Genomic DNA, 21,255 nt, shown 5'->3' on the forward strand with positions numbered 1-21,255 from the left:
ATTAGAATAAAAATACAATAAGCACATAAACTTCATAATATACACTAAGGACATACTCTACTTTAAGTAGACACACTAAAATGTCACACAATAGCCCAACCACCTAAATATTACCCCACACCTATGGACACTCTATATAACCTTTAACCCTAGAAGATCACACTGCCTATGTATACTTCTCCTTGATTCTGTTAGGTGTCTGGTCCGCAATGCAAGGGTTCCCTCCGGTCTGGTAAGGTGGTCAGTCCTCTCCTGAGCCCTGTGTGTCCACTCTGCCCAACTGTAGAGAGATGGACTTCTAGAATTTATTAGTACATTTGAATGATGCTTAAAGGAGAGGGAAAGGTACTGAAGCAGTTTATTGTCAATAGATTAGCCACAATAGTGCAAGCTATAACACTATATTTATTCTGTTGAATGCTTTTCCATACCTGAGTAAACAGCTATAAGCTCTCTCTGTTTGTTTAGGATACTGCTGCCATATTCACTTGGTGTGACATCACATCCAGCCTAAGTTTCCCTGCTCAGTCATAGCTCTGGGCTCAGATTACAGCAGGGAGGGGAGGAGAGAGGGGGAGAGTAGCAAACTGAGCATGCTCAAGCCCTTAGCTCTGGAGGTTTAAGCTGAAAACATGAAGTCAGATACAGAAGCCCATGTATACACAATAGAAGGAAAGAAATGCTGTGTTTCTTTTGACAGAGAGTCATTACTTTGAGGGTTTACTGGTGTATTTATATAGACCTTTCTGATAAAGCTTACTTAATTTTAGCCTTTCCTTCTCCTTTAAGGTGGCCATACATGGTCAGATTAAAGCTGCCGATATTGGTACTTCAGACCGATTTGGCATCTTATCTGCCCGTGTATCGATATCAGGCCAAAAATCAGCTAGTGGATGAGGTCCTGTGACCTGTCGGCATCCATTCGCAGCCTAGTAATCAGATTGTTCGGCTTTAGGGCCAAACTTTTGGATTAACCCATTATTGCCCAGCTGTTAGTGGGCATATTGGGTTAAAAAATTGTTTTTACTTAATGAAAAAAAACACCAAGGCAGTTTTAACTTTAAATGCGCAAAGTCTTTTTTAAGAAATTACTTACGGATTCTCTGCTTGCGCTACTTTTCAGAAATGGCGAGAGGGCAACGATCCATCATGCGGCACTTGATTTCTCCTCCCTAGCTATCTCCTATAGAAGGTAGGGAGGAGAAATCGAATGCTGCACAATGGATCGTCGCCCTGTCGCTGTTTCTGAAGAGGAGTTAAAACTGCCTTGGTGGCTTTTTTTTTTACGTTAAGTAAAAACAAATTATTTTTTAAATTTTTTTTTTGTTATTGGTCTTTTAAGATCCGCTTGTAAACAAGCGGATCTTAAAAGACCAGTAACATGTTGGCGACCTCGCCAAACGAGCAGATCTAATAATGTATGGCCACCTTAACATATACTAGTAAGTCACAGGAAGTTACCCTTCCGCCATTACGGATATACATGTTTCCATGTCTCCTTCCAGGAACTTGAAGTCCTTGCCCCTACCTGATTAACTGATTAGCTATTCAATACTGGTTCCAGCAAGTCAGACCCTTTTTTGATGTTAATTGGGCTTTTAGGTGTGACAAGACTGTTGCCAGGCCTTTGTTTTCTAAATTAAGGAGGACTTCTATTGTTTGTACCAGACAACCAAGTGACACTACTTATAAGGCTGTTCCCTCTCCAAGATTAATTTCTCATTCTCATATTAAAGAAAAACTATACCTCCAAAATGAATATTTAAGCAATATATAATTTATATCAATATTATATCATATTAAAGAATCTTACCAAACTGGTGTATATATATATATTTAAGTAAATATTTCCCTTTTACATCTCTTGCCACCATTTTGTGATTGATGGTCTGTGTGCTGCTTCAGAGGTCACCTGACCAGAAATACTACAACTCTTAACTGTAACAGGAAGCAAAGGACAGAACTCTGTCTGTTAATTGGCTCATGTGACCTAACATGTATGGTTTGTGTGCATTTTGAATCCTATGATCACAGGGGAGTGGCCCATATATTTTAAAATGGCAATTTTCTATTTATGATTACCCAATGGCACATACGACTTAAAAAGTATATTATTATGAAAATGGTTTATTTACATGGAGCAGGGTTTTACAAATGAGCTGTTTAATGCAATATATTTGTATAGAGACCTACATTGTTGTGGGGGGTATAGTTTTCCTTTAATTAATGTAAAAACCATATAGTGTTCACATACATTTTACAATAATATTATACCCAGAGTTCCCTAGCCTACAGCCTTGTGACTTTATATGGCCACAGAACCCCTCAGTAACTTCTAATATCCTTATCATTTACAGTAGGGGGTACATTATACCTAATATGGTTTTCAAAATATAACGATGACATTACACATTGAAACTAATGTTATGAATACAGAACTATAATAAATCAATGTGGATGTTTATGTTCCCAGGAAGGGGTTAAAGAGGCAGAATTATCTCTTCCTCCATGTAATAATTGGTTGGTTTCTCCAACACGTTGTTGAAATCATATGTCTATGCGAGTGAGTTGGGATGCACTGATCCAGGGTTGCCAGGTTGTGCGGGTTTCCAGCCAAATTAGGCTACTAATTTAAAACCCAGATGGGTTTTGAAAGTACAAACTAGCCAAGGTACGGATTTGGGCTACTTTTTGGGCCTTTGGCTGGAAACCTGACGAAGTTTTTTCTTGCCCTAATGTGCCAAGCCTGCGTCTCCCAATGTATGTTGGGTAATGTAGTCTTTAGCTAACAATTTGCTAACTGCCAAGTTTAATGTAAGACTACAATACCCAGCATGCAATGGGACTGACTTGCGTAGAAGTTGGGCGTTATCAGGTTTTGGGCTCTGTACCCCAGTCTTCCGTCCCTGCATTCTCGCATTTTCTGTTGCCTTTACTCAATTACTGTTTTACTAATATTTATTGAAATTGTATATGTATTAGGGTCTTATGGGGCCCCTATACCTCCTGGGCCCCCTCTGTAGTCACCCCCCTGGTGATGGGCGAATATGTCCCATTTTGCTTCATGGAAAAATTTGTGAAACAGTGAAAAACCGCGTATTTTCACATATGTTCATTTATTTTTTAGACGTTTTCCACTGCACACATTGGGCTATTTTTGGGCTACATTTGATGTGCCTCTTGGCTTGTTTTTGGCTGGTTTTGTAGCTTACTTGGGCTGGTTTTGAAAATTAGACCTGGCAACCCTGCACTGATCAAAGGTCACCGGGAGATGCTGCTGTTGCTCTTAGAGGATTTATGGTTTATTCCCCCCACATAGAGGTAGGTAATGCTTGTGGATTAACAGAACTGGGAGATATTAAAGGACACTGCATGCAGTTAGTACATTGTACAGATATAGAATGCAACTCCCCCCCTCCCCCACCACAAAGGCGTGCAAGTGGTATGGCTACCTCACAATTGTGCAGTTGGGCCAGTCAGTATGTTCCCAGGCCATAGTCAGGAAGGGGTTAAAGTGGCGGAACTATCTCTTCCTTTATGTAATTGGTTGGTTTCTCCAATATGGTGACAACATCATGTGTCTATGCCCCAGTGATTTGGACTGCACTGATCAGAGGTCGCCGAGAGATGCTGCTGTTGTGTTGCTCTTAGAGGATTTATGGTTTATTCCCCCACATAGAGGTAGGTAATGCTTGTGGATTAACACATATGCACTGGAAGATTTTAAAGGACACTGCATGTAGCTACTACATTGTATATAGAACATTACTTTGAATGCAACTCCCTGCCCCCTCCCCCACCTCAGAGGCGTGCAAGTAGTATGGCTACCCTCACAATTGTGTAGTTGGGCCAATCAGTAGCCCAAGTGAATGTGAGAGTTTAATTGGACCTAAATATATTAACTGAAACTAGATTAATTTTATGTTTCTGCACCTCTAAAATAAGTTTTATGTGATTTCCACATCCATCTTGGCTAATTCATAATGCAGTTTGCACAGCTTCATGGAAATCAATGCAGTCTGCAGCATGCAGCATACACCTACAGTAACTCCTAGCTTGCAGCATTAGTAAACTGTGTGTGTGTGTCTGGGGAGAAGTGAAATTTATTTAGAGAACACATGAAGTAGAATGTTCTATCATAGTTAACTAGGTGCAACGTAGGGTTGCCACCTGGCCGGTATTTTACCGGCCTGGCCAGTAAGATGATGGTTGATCCCAATGTTATTAATAGGGAAACAAGATAATATGGGAAGGCTAGTATTTTTTTCCAGAAAAGGTGGCAACCCTAATGCCACTTGCAGTGATGGGTAACCAGCACTGCAGCATGCACAATGGCAGATTAATGAGATATGAGACCCCTAAGCTACAGTTGCCACAGGGCCCCCTTCCAGGCTACTCCCACTTCCATAAGTTTAGATACTGTATATACAACCATTATCTTCCAAAATATTAACCATTAGTAATAGTAAAATAATTGGTGACAATAAAATGCAGTCAGCTGCTGCTGGGCCCTGTCAGTTGCTGTGCTGCAGCCTCCCCCACCCACAACAAGAGTCAAAGATTAATGTGTAGCTACGGTGAATCTGACCTGTTTGGCTTTGCAAAAAAATTAGCTAAACGCATTTTATGGGCGTTTTTTTTTTTTCTTCTCGCAACAGTTTTTTACTATCCATTAGAGTCTATGGGTGTTTTTTTTTCTCGTGGAAATCTTCTGAATCGCAGGGAAATATATCGGTCATTCCTATTAATTTCTCATTATTAATTAACAAAATATAAAAACCATAGTCATGTCCATACAAATATTACAATAACCCAGAGTTCTCTGTGTAACTCAGCCTGCAGCCTTGTGCCTTTATATGGCCACAGAACACCTTGGTGGCTTCTAATATCCTTATCATTTACAGTAGGGGGGTACATGATCACTAATATGATTTTCTTAATATGACATAGCATTGCATAGTGAAACTAATCATGGTGAGAATGCAGAAATATAATACATCAATATGGATGTTAATGTTTCCAGGCCATAGTCAGGAAGAGGTTCAAGAGGGGAACTATCTCTTCCTCTGTCACAATTTGTTTGGTTCTCCAACACAGTGATGATATCATGTGTCTATGCCCCAGTGAGTTGGGCTGCACTGATCAGAGGAGATGCTGCTGTTGGGTTGCTCTTAGAGGATTTATAGTTTATTCCCCACATAGATGTAGGTAATGCTTGGGGATTAACAGGGGTGCACTGCGAGATATTGAAGGACACTGCATGTAGTTACTATATTGTATAGGACATTCCTTTGAAAGCAACTCCCTGCCCCCCTCCCCTGCCGCAAAGGCGTGCAAGTAGTATGGCTACCCTCACTATTGTGTAGTTGGACCAATGGTAGCGCAAGTGAATGTGAGAGTTTATGCAGATATCATGGGTGGAATTGGACCATTATATAATTAATTAGTAATTATATGTTTGTGTACCTTGAGAAGGAAAGTCATATTGCACTTGGGGGTGCCAAATGTTAGGCACCCCCAAGTGATTGTATTTACTTACCTGAAACCCCATGCTTCTATCAGCAGAAAACTGCACCGACCCGGGGTTATATCAGTAAGCACCACAGAGCGATCCTCTTCCAGCTTCTTCTTTCTTCAAATTTCCCGGGGCAAACACATGCGCAGTTGAACGAAATAGCCGACTTTCTAGTTAAAGTTCGGCTTTTCATTCTACTGCGCATTCCCAGCTGTGCGAAGAAAAAGGAAGACAGAAGAGAATCGATTTGTGGTGCTCATTGGTATAACCCCGGCCTGGTGCAGTTTTCTGCCTATAGGAGCACCAGCCCGGGTTTCAGGTAACTCAGTACAATCACTTGGGGGTGCAAGATGACTTTCCTTCTCCTTTAAAACAAATGTTTGTGTTTCCCACATCCATCTTGGCTAATTCACAATGCAGTTTTCACAGCTTCATGGAAATCAATGCAGTCTGCAGCATGCACCTACAGTAAATACTGATTACCCTTGCAGCATTAAGAAACTGTGTGTGTGTGTCTGAGAAGTGGAAACTCTTCAGAAAACACAGGAAGTAGAATGTCCTATATCTTATGCTAGTTTAACTAGACGCCTCGTGTAGTGATGGGTAACCAACAGTGCAGTCTGGAGCATACACAATGGTGTATTAATAATGAGATGTGAGTCATCTAGGCTACACTTTCTACATGACCCTCTTCTAGGCTACTCCCACCCAAAAAGTTTAGAAATATACAACAATTATGTTCCAAATTATTAACGATTAGTAAGAGTAAAATAATTAGTAACAAGAAAATGCAGTCAGCTGCTGCTGGGCTGGGACGGTCGTGTGCTGTGCTGCTCCCTCCCCCCTCCAAGAGTCAAAGATTGTCTAGCGATGGGCAAATCTGACCTGTTTCACTTTGCAAAAAATTTGTAAAACACGCTGACGTCAACGGCCATTTTTTCGTGTGTCAATTTTTCTATTTTCTCGACTAAATCGGAAACAAAACATTTCTCTCATCCCTATTAATGTCTCTTTATTAATTAACAAAATATAAAAACCATATAGTGTCCATGCAAATTTTACAATAACCTTACACTCGGAGTTCCCTGTGTAACTCAGCCTGCAGCCCTTTGCCTTTATATGGTCAGAATAGCTTCTACTTTCCATATCATTTACAGTAGGAGGTACATTATCTCTAATATTTTCCAAATATAACAATCACATTGCACAGTGAAACTAATGGTGAGAATACAGAAATAGAATACAGTAAATCAATATGGATGTTAATTTTCCCAGGCCATATTCAGGAAGGGGTTAAAGAGGCGGAACTATCTCCTCCTCTGTGTAACAATTGGTTGGTTTTTCAAACACGGTGATGACATCTTGTGTCTATGCCCCAGTGAGTTGGGTTGCACTGATCAGAGGTCACCGGGAGATGCTGCTGTTGCGTTGCTCTTAGAGGATTTATGGTTTATTCCCCCACACAGAGGTAGGTAATGCTTGTGAATTAACAGGGGTGCACTGGGATATATTAAAGGACACTGCATGCAGTTAATACACTGTATAGAACATTCCTTTGAATGCAACTCCGTCCCCCCTCCCCCGCCCCAGAGGCATGCAAGTTGTATTGCTACCCTCACAGTTGTGTACTTGGGCCAGTCAATAGCACAAGTGAATGTGAAATTCTATGCAGATAGCCTAGGTGGAATTTGAGCAGGCCCAGACTGGCAATCTGTGGGTTCTGGCAAATGACAGAGGGGTTGCTGTATATTGCCATAGGAGTGGTAAGGGGCTGTTTGGGCCTCTGTTTACCTGAAATGCCAGGGCCTATTTTGATTCTCAGTCCAGACCTGAATTGGAGCTAAATATATTAACAAACTAGATTAATGATATGTTAGTGCCTTTAAGAATGGCTTGGATGATCTTTTGGACAGACATAATATCAAAGACTATTGTGACACTAAGCTCTATAGTTAGTATAGGTATGGGTACATAGAATTTAATTAAAAGTAGGGAGGGGTGTGTGTATGTATGGATGCTGGGTTTTCATATGGAGGGGCTAAACTTTGTAACTATGTTTGTGTGCCTTTAAAACAAATTTTGTAATTCCCACATCCATCTTGCTAATTACCCTTGCAACATTAGGAAACTGTGTGTATGACAAGCTATCAGCCACAAGCAGTGATGGGTAACAAACAGTGTTCAGCATGCTCAATGGCGGATTAATGAGATGTGAAGCCCCTAAGCTACAGTTGCCACAGTGCCCCTCTTCAGGCTACTCCCTTTCCCAAAAGTTTAGAAATATACAATTATCTTCCAAATTATTAACTATTAGTAATGCTAACTAACTAGTGAATAAAATGCAGTCAGCTGCTGCTTGGGCCCTTCGGGAGCTGTGCTGCCCCACCCAACAAGAGTCAAAGATAAATGTCTAACGATGGGCGAATCCAACCTGTTTTACTTTGCCAAAAAATTAGCAAAACGCATTTAAGTAAATGGGCATGTTTTTTTTTGTTTTACTTCTTTGCAACATTTTTTTTACTATCCATTAGTCTAAATGCAGGGCCAGATTTCACAGAATGGTGGCCCAAAGCCGCATGGTCCCAGCGCCAGCCGTTTATCGCACGCAACCCCTCCCACCGGGCTTGCGTGCGCTTTCAAGTATCTGAGCACTGGGGAGCTTTGAGTCCCCCGTACACCTTAGAATGTGGCTGGGCGGCATGCCACCCCTAAATTTTGCTGCCCTAGGCCCAGGCCACAAATCCAGGCCTATCTATGGGTGTTTTTTCTGGGTTTTTTTTTCTCGCCAAAACCTACTGAAATGATGCGAAATATTGAGCTAATTTTTATTATTATTATTATTATTATTATTATTATTAACACAGAGTTCCCTAAATCAGGGGTCCCAACTGCCGGATTATTATTATTATTATTATTAACACAGAGTTCCCTAAATCAGGGGTCCCAACTGCCGGGCCGTGGACAGTTGTGAACTGGGCCGCCAGCGTGCCCAAATTGGATGCCGTCCCCTCCCCCGGGCCAAAAAAGTTTGGTGACCGCTGCCCTAAATAACTTAGCCTGCAGCCTTGTGCCTTTTATGGTCACAGAACCCCTCAGTGACTTCTAATATATTTATCATTTACAGTAGGGGTACATTATCTCTATGGTTTTCCAAATATAACCATAGCACTGCACAGTGAAACTTGGTGAGAATACAGAAACAAATCAATATGGATGTTAATGTTTCCAGGCCATAGTCAGGAAGGGGTTAATGAGGCAGAACTATCTCTTCCTCTGTGTAACAATTGGTTGGTTTCACCATCACGGTGATGACATCATATGTCTATGCCCCAGTGAGTTGGGCTGCACTGATCAGAGATCACCGGGAGATGCTGCTGTTACGTTGCTCTTAGAGGATTTATGGTTTATTCCCCCCTCCCCCATAATGCTTGTGGATTAACAGGGGTGCATTGGGAGATATTAAAGGACACTGCATGTACAGTAGAACCCCCATTTGACATCCCCTGATTTAAAGTTTTCCCTCATTTTTCATTGTTGTTTTGTGGTCCCACCTATATATTATGCATAATACATTTCCCTGCTTTCACACCATTTTTTTCTGGTCCCCTGAAAAACGTAAAATGGGGGTTCTACTGTCTTTAGTACATTGCATAGAATATTCCTTTGAATGAAATTTCCTGCCCTAGAGGTGTGCAAGTGATATGGCTACTGTCACAATTATATAGTGTTTGGACTGGAAGTCAAAATAGGCCCTGGCATTCCAAGTACAAAGAGGCCCGGACTGGCAATTTGGGCCTCTGTGTACTTGGAATGCCAGGGCCTATTTTGACTCCCAGACCTGTTCCCAGCAGCCCACAAAAGAGTGACTTTCTATGGCAGTTGGGCCAATAAGTGGCACAAGTGAATGTGAGAGTTTATGTAGATATCATAGGTGCCATTAGACCTAAGTATATCAACTGAGGTTTGTGTACCTTTAAAACAAACTATATGTGATTCCCACATCCATCTTGGCTTATTCAGAATGCAGTTTGCAAAGCTTCATGGAAATCAGTGCAGTCTGCAGCATGCGGCTACAGTAACTAATTACCATTGCAGCATTAGGAAACCGTGTGTCTGGGGAGAAGTGTAATCTGTTATAAAAGAACACCGTAGAATATCCTATGATAGCACTAGATGCCAGGAGCAGTGATGGGTAACAGTGCAGTCTGCAGCATACACAATGGCGGATTGATGAGATGTGAGGCACCTAGGTTACACTTTTCACAGGCCCCTTCTAGGCTTCTCCCAATCCCAAACATTTAGAAATAGACAACAATTAGCTTCCAAATGATTTAGTATTAGTAACAGTAAAATATTATTTGTATTGTATTTACTGTGTTGCAGCAGTAGGCTTACAGCTGCTTCTGCTGCTGGGCTCAGTTGGGTGCTGTGCTGCCCCTCCCCCAAGCCCCCTTCCCCCGCATGGCCGGTACTGGCTTGCTTGCTGGGGCAAGATTTGGCAAGGAGTGTGCTCCCAAGCTCTATAAAGTAACACATCAGTGGCACACAGGCCTGTAGAACAGTTAAATAATTAACACTAATATAAAACAATTGAAACTTCCCCATGGGCCCGAGCACTCTGGGCCCCTAATGTATATCCTAGATTAGCCTATGCATTAATCCGCCCTTGAGTATACAAGTTAATAACATATTTCAGAGTGTGGGATCTTGACTGGTTTTACAAGGATGACTTGGCAAATCTTGTTTGGGATAAACAAATACAACCTAAGCGGATAAGCTTTGTGTAATTATCAGCCAGACCAGGAGGTGGCAGCATTGCCTCTTTGTAGCCGGGACTGGTGTTTATAGGTCAGGAGCCAATTTAACTATTAGTCATTTTGAAGTAACATATGGCGTTATTAACACATTAAGACCGGGCCTTGATTTAGGGTCAGGTTTCATGTCACACTATGTGACCTGACTGAATCCAGACTCCTGGACTATTTATAACCCATCCTAATTCATTGCATAATCTCTACAATTGATCTCTATCTGTAATTTCCTAATTTATTCCCCATGAATAACTTTCACTAATCTAACAGTATATAAACTGTGCCTTTCTAGCTTTCATTTGTATTTTGCCTGACGAAGGGGCCTTGGTGCACCGAAAGCTTGCAATGTATTTTTATTGTTAGACAATATAGGTTCTACAATACTTTTTGTATTTGTTTGTTGTTATTTTTGCTACTGGCTAACCTGGTACCACAGTTTTTGTCTTGAAGTAACAGTAAGTTAGGTTGAAAAAAGACACATGTCCATCACGTTCAGGAGGACAGAGAGAAACAGAATGAAATTCTAGGAACAAGGGAAGCAAATACAACCAAGCAGTTTGGTTACACCTGTTGTTACTTTCCCATTTTTTTTTTATTGCAGTGAGTAGGTTTTTGGAGATTACACATTAACCATAGGATGCAATAGGTTTTACTGCTCCTTCCTATGTTTTCTTTTGGGCAAAGTCACTTCTTTCTCATGTTGCCCTTCCCAGTGCCCACACTGAATGCACTTGGTGCGTTTTGATGATCTAAATCCAGATATTTTCCCTTTTTGGATAGTTAAATAAATTAAGGCTGGGGCATCTTTAATTTTGGTGGATCTAAGGCATTGGAAGGCATTTTACTCTACGATACCTGCTCTCATACAGTCCCTTCCCAGAGATGTTTATCCCACTGCTACTATAGGTTCCATCTCTCCCTACTATACCTGCTATCCCACAGCCACAATTTTTTCACAGAGATGACTGTCCCACTGCTACTATAGGCACCATCCATTCCTACTATACCTGCTATCCCACAGTCCCTTTCCAGAGACTATTATCCCTCTGTTACTATAGGCACCATCTATCCCTTCTATACTTGCTATCCCACAGCCACAATCTTCCAAGATACTATTATCCCACTGCTATTATAGGCTCCATCGCTCCCTTCTATACCTGCTCTCTCAGTCCCTTCCCAGAGACTATTATCCTCACTGTTACTATATAGGCACCATCTCTCCCTACTATACCTGCTACCCCACAGTCCCTTTCCAGAGACGATTATCACACTGCTACTATAGGCTTCATCTCTCCCTGCTATCCCACAGCCACAATCTCTTCACAGAGACTATTAGCCCACTGCTACTATAGGCAACATCTCTCCATCAAGAGATGGCTACAGGCCCGGACTGGCAATCTGTGGGTTCTGACAAATGCTAGAGGGGCTGCTATAAGCTGCCATAGAAAGTCAGTATTTAGTGGGCTGGTGGGGCTGTTTGGGCCTCTGTGTAGGCTGATTGGGCCTCTGTGTACCTGAAATGAGAAGCAAGAAGAGAGAGAAGAGGTAAAGAGAGAAAGAAGAGATCAAGATCAAGCCAAAGGGAGATCAAGAAGGAATATCCACGACAAAGGATCCCTACCTCACACATAGTTACTAAGAACAAGTCAAGACCGACCATATAGCTTCGGAGCATATCTAGCTTCCGAGAAGGGGGCTGACCACCTAGTCAGATAAGGCAAAAGCTCTACACAAGCAACATCAAGTCAAGTCCAGATCGTTAAGCCAGTCCAGAGCAGGTTGAGGGGGGGACTGTGTCCTGTTAGTATAGGATTCATACTGCAGTATCCAGAGAGTCCAGATTTTAGAGAATTTCGTGGGACAACCACGAGCTGCATAAATTTGTTCCAAGGTCGGTAGAGTTTGCTCAACCAATATTTTCCAAAGAGTGGTTGTAGGTGGGAGGTCATCCTTCCATTTCATGGCAATTGCCTTTTTAGCAAAAAATAGTAGAAAAGTGAGCAGTGTTTTTTCCGTCCGTGAAGTAACAGTGTCATCTAGGTAGTTAAGTAACAAGACTGAAGGGTGTATTTCTACCGGTAATGCCATTAGCTGAGAGATGCACGCTGCTACTTCAGACCAAAAATTTTGTATAACGGGACAGCTCCAGGCTAGATGGAAAAAGTCAGCATGACCACTTTTACACTTGTTACACACATCCGGAAATGTGGGGTTGATTCAGTGCAAAATATGAGGCGTGTAGTAGGCTCTATGGAGATACTTGAATTGTATAAGCCTATCCCTGGATCTAATAGGGGCTGAATGGATTCGGCAAGGATAATTTCCAATTGATCGACCGTGAGGTCAGGAATATTTGTAAGGTCACCATTGGGAATCAAAGTACACGTTCCAATCTGGCGGTATATAGCAGAGAGTGGTTTGACTAGTTTTTCTTTCCTAAGCAGCTTTTCAAGGGGGGGTACCTCTATGGTAGGTGGGCCAGAACGAAATTGCTGATTAATGGCATGCCGGAGTTGCAGGTAACGGAATAGCAGCTTGTTAGGTACATTAAAGTTATCCTTAACTTGTTGGAAAGAGAGCACTGCTGATTGTGTTTACAAAGAAAAGGTCATCCCCCATCTCTAGCTTGGGGCACAGGGGTGCTTGGCATTATTACACAGGGCACACACAGTTGTACAAACACTTTATAGAGAAACACTTGTTGCTGCAAAATGAGTGCTTTTGACTGATTAAAGGGGATACTGTCATCAAAATAAAATTATATTTGTTTCTGGAAACAAAGTGAAACGATTCTGTTTAAAACTTTGTGCCCTTTCCCAAAAACTGTTGCTTATTTACCCTTCTGTAATTGAAAGCATTATACCAGCAGCCAATGACTGAGCTAGAAAACATTAAGTGGTTTCTTTGCGGAGTAAAATGAAGTTAGAGTTAAAATTGTGACCCAAAAATCACTTTAGAAGAAGTAGCTGGTCCACCCCCCCAAGCATCACAGTTCCCCATAATGTCACCAGCCTGCCCCTGTTTGTCCGTTGTCTGGGTTTTTGCTGCAGACAAAGGTGGCAATCCTAGGTGGGGAGAACCTGCTAACTTCGGCATATGAAACCCTGTGATTATTGATTGCTACCCTGTTGGTATATGTTCGTTTGGATCATAGAACCCCCTTGACAAAGGCTTACGCCGAAACGTTGGGGCCATTCTCATACTGGTGGTAGGTGTATCTGCTCCTTGCTGTATAATTGTAATACTTACTGTTTACTGTTATGTAATTGTGGCTATGTTTAACGTTAGGTATATACCATGTAAGCTTATGTATTGTATTATACAGGCCTACTATTGTGGCTTTGTGTGTATTATTTGCATAAACAAGTAAAACTTTATTTTAAATATACCATACTTGCCTTCTTTTGAGTGTGCATACCTATCTATATATTATTATTGATTGCTACCCTGTTGGTATATGTTCGTTTGGATCATAGCGAGCCCTCCTAAACATTATGGAGTCCTTTGATACTAATTCAGGCAGCAGACCTTATGGAGCAGATTAATCAGCAGTGGAAACTTCTCCTTACCACCTGAGCTCAACTAAACACAGACTACTGAGAGCCAGCAGTAGTCATTTTATTTACAACCCCAATCTCCCCCCCCCCCCCGCTGGCATTTACAGTGTAAGCTACTGGTCAACTCCTTCTACAAGTCATAACAAACTCGCATAGCCTGCTTGTCTGTGGAACCTCTGAGGTGCTTCTGAGCACTAACATAATGCTGCGAATCTCTTCTTTTCAATGGTCTCTCCTGGAGGCATGTAGATATACAAACGTACATACATATAATTTTATTTACATTTACATTGGTAAAAACACACAATAGATTCCTTTTCCAAACCATTTCTGCACTTGATTAAACAAATCACCTCTTCTTTTTTTCCCCCATAGCCATACCCTTTCATACATTCATTGCTGTCATAAAAACACTCTTAAAAGATGTGAGAATCCCATGAAGTTATTCCTCAACACAAAATACTCTTGTCTGGCCCAACAAAAACCTTATGATCATAAATCTGTAAAGCTGGCTGAGTTCACCTACGGGGAGTTTTTATTTTTCCCATTATACCATTTATTGCTTTCTTGTGGTTCTTTTGTATTATGCATCTCTCTTATTGCTGCTCTCCTCCTATTCATTCTTTTCATTAGTTCCACTGAGTTTCCCTGCTCAAGGCGACAGCCTCTAAAACCCTTTCCTGGCCGCCCAATACAGACCATATTGCTCACGTACTAACATTTTACCTTCATTGTTTATGGGAGAAGAAAATAATTTTTAGAACATTTACCTTGCATTTAAAGTAAACCTATATGTTCAGCTAGAATGCTTAACTAACATTCCTAAAAAGGAATCCCATCAAATTGACATATATGTCATAAATGTTGCCCTTTTACACCTTTTACCTTGAGCCGCCATTTTGTGATGTTCTTTGTCGCACACTGGTCACCTAGCAGGAAGTGTAGGCATAGTAGTAGTAGTAGTATTGGCTGTAGTAACTCGGCATGTACATGTGCTTTTGGCTTGTGTGAGCACAGCGCCTCCTGTTAGACAGGGGGTGGAGTAAGTAAAATGACAGTGTTTCAATGTCTCTTGGTATTATAAAACAATATTTTTCATGAAAGTCTTTTTTTATATGAAAGTGTTTTTACATTATGGAATATATTTTTAGAGATTTGTCTTGTTCAGTTGTATAGTTTCCCTTTCAGTTTTTAAAAATGGTGCCCTCCACCACCCTGATGGGCTTAATGTGAAAGTTGCTACCCTGCTTTCCCTGTACTTTGCTACTCAGTCTCCATGTAATTCCCCGTGTAGCCTATGCCAGCTGCCTTCAAAGACTGTTGAGGTATGTGACAACAATGTCACTCAAGGGAGGTCTAAAAACTGGTTTGTGACCTATGATTGATCAAGCTCTGCCTAAAGAGCCCACCAATTCTTAGTCTGGTGGGCAGATAGCTGTGTGTACATAACATGGAAGAAGTGCAAAATTAAATGTCATACTTTAAAAAGTGGTCATTAATCTGTGGTTGAACTGTTTGCCTCTCTACATTGAACTGTTGCTTCTCAGCCCATGTTATTTAACTTTCATTCTCATTTCCCTGTGATCACAGACTGTGACTTTCCCAGCTGTATTTGTTAACTTTCACAAAACCTCTCCTCCTGGAATGCCATAAAGATCCTACAGCTGCGCTCTTTTATTAACTGAACTATTCTCACTTGGCAAGAGGTACGGATCTGAAAGCATTAGTCATTACCTCACCCACAAGGTGACTTAAATACTGTCATACTGTATTCTGTCAGTCTGTGGTTTCAGTAAGTAGGGAAACATGAAACCGTTTAAGGGCAGAACGGTCCTTGTAGCTCTTAAAGGGATCCTGTCATCGGAAAACATGTTTTTTTTTTTTTCAAAACTCATCAGTTAATAGTGCTACTCCAGCAGAATTCTGCACTGAAATCCATTTCTCAAACAGATTTTTTTATATTCAATTTTGAAATCTGACATGGGGCTAGACATTTTGTCAATTTCCCAGCTGCCCCTGGTCATATGACTTGTGCCTGCACTTTAGGAGAGAAATGCTTTCTGGCAGACTGCTGTTTTTCCTTCTCAATGTAACTGAATGTGTCTCAGTGGGACATGGGTTTTTACTATTGAGTGTTGTTCTTAGATCTACCAGGCAGCTGTTATCTTGTGTTAGGGCTAGTCCACACGGGGAGATAGCGACGCGTTTGCGGTCGCGGTGACAAAGCATTAAAATTTCAATATAGCTGATATGCAATTATCACAAATATTATAATTTAGTGAATAAAACAGTGTAAAACAATGTGTAAAAAACAGTGCATAAAATCAACCTGTGTTTTAACTTTGAGCACCGTAATACATAATAAATAAATAAATATGTATAGATATATATCTATACTATATTTAGTTAGTTAGTATTGTTATTGTTGTATCATGTTTCTATATATTCAGTGTGTGCATTTTGAATTTGTTTTGCCTTTTAGGAATCGGACTCCTGAGTTCCATGCCCATTTGCTTAGGTTTTTGCCCTGGGATCTAATTTGGCAGCAATCAACACAATGTCCTACCCCCTGAGTCACTTTCCAGGTATGCATTCCCAGTACAGGTATGGGTTCCTTTATCCAGAAAGCTCTGAATTACGGAACAGTCATCTTCCACAGAATCTATCTAATCTAACTAAACAGTTCAAAATTCAAATCTACCATTTTTCTTTGTAATAATAAAACCATACTTTGTACTGGATCCAAACAAAGATCGTTAAGCCTTGTTGGAGGCATATTGTAAATGGGAAAGAATTAATTTAATAAGTTTCCATTCTAGTGGTGAGCAGATCAAGCCAGTCCCTGGGGAACCCATGGATTTAACCATGGGGCAGGTGGGCTTAGTAAATTTTACATGCACTTTAGGGAGATAAGAAGGCCCAGAGAAAGAGACCCATTCTGCTTTATCCATTACCCTTTATGCACCTTCTCCTTTGAGCTGCTACCATTCTAGGTCAGAAAAAAGGGTCTGTTTGGATGCCAGATTTAAACATAAACTCTAAGGTCAGGTTCATTTTATTACTAGCCTCAAACCAATGGTAAAGTAGCAAGGGGGAGTCTGTAGCGAACTATATTAGATAGGGACACGCCCTAGCTTTATATCTTGTACTTTAATATCTTTATAAATCCTGTATCTGTCCAGGCTGGGGTGCCCTTTTCCACCCCATGCATTCGCATGTTCCCCCCCCTGGCACCAGTGCAGGGTCCTGCTGGGGTGGGTGGAGAGCAGAGCCGTGCCAAAACCTACACAAGGCATGTCACATCATTCTGGGCTACAAGTTACTGATTCTACCTCCGTGCCTCTTTTTTTTTAGATACATGATTAGTCTAATAGCTGCCCCCAAACCATTTGCTGGCTGACACTGTTCCATCTCCAAGATAACATCACCACACCAATGTTTTTGAGCTTATATTTACTATTGTTCCTGACAGGAGACGTCCCCCTAAGAAAGATCTCCCCTCTTTCTCCAAAAGTCTCCACGTGTGCTGACCAATGGCTCAATGCAAGAATGAAGGCATTAGCGACTACTTCTGCCTTCCAAACTACGGTGATAGAAGACCAGAATACACAGGAGGCTGTGGACTCAAAACATCCACTGGACTATCTGTCAAGGAAAAGAGAGAATGATCGGCTTTCTGGTGTTATAAAGCAAAGGTTAGAATATTGGGTGCCTTTGTTTTACTTATTGCATGCAGGAATATTTTGATTCCACTTCAAGATTTTTATTTCACCCTAGGAAGAGGCAACTGCCAAAGAGCACACTGGTGAAAAATATTTCCGCTATAAAGCCAAATAAATGTCCAATGGGGTGTAAGGATCTAGCAGATATATTAGATCTTATTGCAAGAAACTGCTGCAGGAACATTATCGTTATGGCTGGAGCCGGGATAAGCACAGCTAGTGGGATACCGGATTTTAGGCAAGTGCCATATTCATTCTTAGGCTTTTGTTCTTTTTTAATCACCTTTTAGTTACAAACACATGGTCATTTAAGAACTGGTATGTTCTTTCTAGGACATACTAGTTATGCCCAGCCATGCCACTGACCTCTGCAATAGCTCCTGAGGAGCACTGGAAGGGGCAGCATGGTGGTGTGCAGGACTGCCATCAGAAATCACAAGGCCCTATACAACAACATTTCCTGGGCCCCCTGGGCTGCGCCCACTGCAAGCCCCATTTACAGGTCCGCCCCCCACAACACAGTAAAAAAACAAAAAAAATATTGGTGGCTAGGGTTCCCACATGTTGATAAAAAAAATAAAAAGATATTGGTGGCCAGGGCCCCCCATAAAAAAAAAAAACATTTGTGGCCAGGGCCCCCCCCATTAAAAATATTGGTGGCTAGGACCCCACATGAGAAAAAAAAAATTGGTGGCCAGGCCCCCCCCCACATTATAAGAAAATTGGTGGCCAGAGCCCCTTAAACCTCCATGCCTTCCCGAAGTCAGCAGCTCTCAGAAATATGGGGGATATTTACGTACAGTGAGAATGACCCAAAAGGTTTTCAGAAGACCCTCTTCCAAGGTTCTTGTCTGTGCCAAGTACCTAGTTCATAAGTAGACATTATATTCACTGCTCTTTCCTATAAATGTTCAGTCAGTTTAGGACTAGGAGTGCTTTGGTTAGGTTTTAGGTGTTTCTCCCGGTATCACCGCCATCACTGTCATGGTAATGAAAATACCATTCATAAAATTATCTTATGAATACAATCACTACATTAGGGTGAGAGCCTTGTGATTATGGCCCATACTGGAAGGTGTGCATGATTCTTCTATCCACTGTGGCAATTCCACGAGTGGTTTACTAACCCGTAACTGCTGAGCATTATGTCCCATATATGTGTTTAAAGTACTCTGAGGTTGAAAGACCTGAGACCCCCCCCTAAATTCTTACCCTATCCCCAGCTAATATAATATTAATTTCCCACCAGATCACCTGGCTCAGGAATCTATGACAACCTGCAAAAGTATGACATTCCATACCCGGAAGCCATTTTTGACATCAACTACTTTGTATGTAACCCAAAGCCTTTCTTCCACCTGGCCAAGGAACTGTACCCCGGGAAGTACAAACCCAACCTCGTCCACTACTTTGTAAGGCTGCTGCACGACAAAGGTCTGTTGCTGAGATGTTACACCCAGAATATTGATGGCCTAGAAAGATGTGAGTATAGCCCCACAACAAACACACGGAATGCTGAGATTCCAACACTTTAGCCACTAGAAGGCAGACATTTACATTTCAGTAGGGTGAGAGGGCTCATTTGCATAACAGATCATATATTTGCTATACAATGGGTTTTTGTACTTGCAGTATGTACTGATAACCAGAGGTCACATGTCAACCCATTCTCAAACATTTTCATATTCAATTACCTTGTTGAGGTTATGAATACATTTCAGCTGTCCTTTATTTTCATGCAGTGGCTGGCATTCCTGTTGAAAGAATCGTCGAAGTGCATGGCACCTTCTCATCAGCATCTTGCAGCTTGTGCTACACCCCATTCCCAGCTAATGAAGCCAAGGTAATCTTCAGGGGGCTGTATTTCCTCTAATAAAAAGAACTTGCAGGTTTAGTCTTATCAACCCCCCCCTCCCCATAGGTCTCCTATTGTGTTATAACCCACTAACAAGAAAAGGGGTGTGATCTGATGCTACCACTGAAACTGTAGAATATAGTGTAGGCAACTTTTATGGGTGTTCCGACAGAATTATAAGTCACTATTATCATTTCAGGAGTTGATCTTTGATGGGATCCATCCCTGCTGTACGTTCTGTTCTGGGCCTGTGAAACCAGATATTGTGTTCTTTGGAGAAGACCTGCCAAAAACCTTCACCCAAGCTTACCAGGACTTTCCCAAGGCTGACCTCCTGATTATTATGGGGACGTCATTGAAGGTAATCACTTGTATTATAAGGGATAATGTACCCCTACTGTAATTATAAGGCTATAGAAGTCACTGAAGGGTTCTGTGGCCATATAAAGGCACAAGGCTGAAAGCCAAGTGCTTTAATTCAGGCCATGGACCATCGAGGTGACATCTAATATCTCCGTACTTTAGAGCAGGCATTTTTAATGTCTTGTGCCATGTCACTAAGCAACAATTAAAATGCATGACATCACTAAGCTTATAAGGATACCATTTACAGGATATTCATGGCATATATTGCATCCTCTCCACAGATCCAACCATTTGCCAGCTTGGTGAATATTGTTAAACCTAGCATTCCGCGGCTTTTAATTAACAGGGAAAAAGTTGGTCCCTTTGCAAAGAAACGCTTACGGAGGAGAGATGTAGCGGAATTAGGTGACCTATGTGACATCACCCATACAATGGTTAACGGGTTATGTTGGGAAGAGGAACTAGAGAAACTAATGAAATCCCCCACGGAGCAGGTAAATGTAATGTCTTTTTATTTGTCACTAAGCACAGGGAACATAATCTGGTTGTGAGTCTATAAGGGGCCCCCATGTTTGGCTATGCATGAGCTAACCCGATATGGCCACCTTCCTATTAGCAGGAAGTGAAGATGAGGTGTGGCCATGCACTGATACATTGGGAGGAGTCAGATTTCAGAATATTTCTGTTTGCCTTTTCTTTAAATTATATATATAATTTTTTTTTTTTAAGGCAACTGGACACTAACTTCAACTGAGAATATCAGCATTGTATCCTGCCTTTCTGCCACACCCCTGATCCAAAGAAGCTCCACCCCCGGCAGGCAAATATTGTCTATTAGAAGAACTGAGGATGGAAAAACATATAGCTTCCCACCAGAGACTTATTTTATATTTCTTGGATACTGGAGGAAGGAGACGTTTACATTACAACATGCTGCTGGGCTTTTGTTACAAATGTATGTAAAATATATATATTTATTTATAATAGTGATGTTTATTTATATTGAACCCCTTTTTTATGAATTTTAGAAAGATTTGGGAATAAAACGGTTTTAATGAATTTTGGTGGTTTCTAGGTCTGTTTTGGCTAGTAACACAATGGTGAGGCACAAACAGATGCCTTGGGAGGTTCAGTTGGATCCAATAGATGGAGATGTGAGGGATGCTAATCATAACCCTGCCTCCGATGCAGGCCTGGACTGGGAGTCAAAATAGGCCCTGCCATTACAAGTACGCAGAGGCCCAAACAGCTCCCAACCAGCCCACTCTATGGTAACTTTCTATGGAACCATACAGCAACCCTTCTGGCATTTGCCAGAACCTACAGATTGCCAGTCCGGGCCTGCTCCAATGTACGATTAGTTGCACCTTTAACTGAGCATGTAAGAGGGTAACTGGCTAGTACATAGGTTTTCCAGACCCATTCGTAC

At 41.4% G+C, this 21,255-nt stretch overlaps 1 protein-coding gene across 3 annotated transcripts; it reads left to right on the forward strand.

Annotated features, from left to right (window-relative positions):
• The first annotated feature begins 3,514 nt into the window (after positions 1-3,514).
• Positions 3,515-20,885, forward strand: sirt3.2.L (sirtuin (silent mating type information regulation 2 homolog) 3, gene 2 L homeolog). Of its 3 annotated transcripts, none has more exon segments than NM_001096098.1 (9): positions 3,606-3,681; positions 16,366-16,468; positions 17,356-17,578; positions 17,661-17,843; positions 18,855-19,087; positions 19,348-19,448; positions 19,660-19,821; positions 20,108-20,320; positions 20,556-20,885. In NM_001096098.1, coding segments are annotated over 7 exon segments (1,053 nt in total). In that variant the 5' UTR covers positions 3,606-3,681; positions 16,366-16,468; positions 17,356-17,432; the 3' UTR covers positions 20,571-20,885.
• The last annotated feature ends 370 nt before the right edge of the window (positions 20,886-21,255 follow it).

Source organism: Xenopus laevis, chromosome 3L, assembly GCF_017654675.1.
Source record: "Xenopus laevis strain J_2021 chromosome 3L, Xenopus_laevis_v10.1, whole genome shotgun sequence".
Classification (NCBI taxonomy): Eukaryota; Metazoa; Chordata; class Amphibia; order Anura; family Pipidae; genus Xenopus; species Xenopus laevis.

Excerpts from the sequence above, each read along its gene's own strand:
- sirt3.2.L (XM_041585259.1), top strand. The coding sequence starts at position 16,441 with ATGTCCTACCCCCTGAGTCACTTTCCAG. Across the intron at positions 16,469-17,355 it reads CCCCCTGAGTCACTTTCCAG|GAGACGTCCCCCTAAGAAAG; the intron begins GTATGCATTCCC and ends TGTTCCTGACAG. Across the intron at positions 17,844-18,854 it reads AGTGGGATACCGGATTTTAG|ATCACCTGGCTCAGGAATCT; the intron begins GCAAGTGCCATA and ends ATTTCCCACCAG.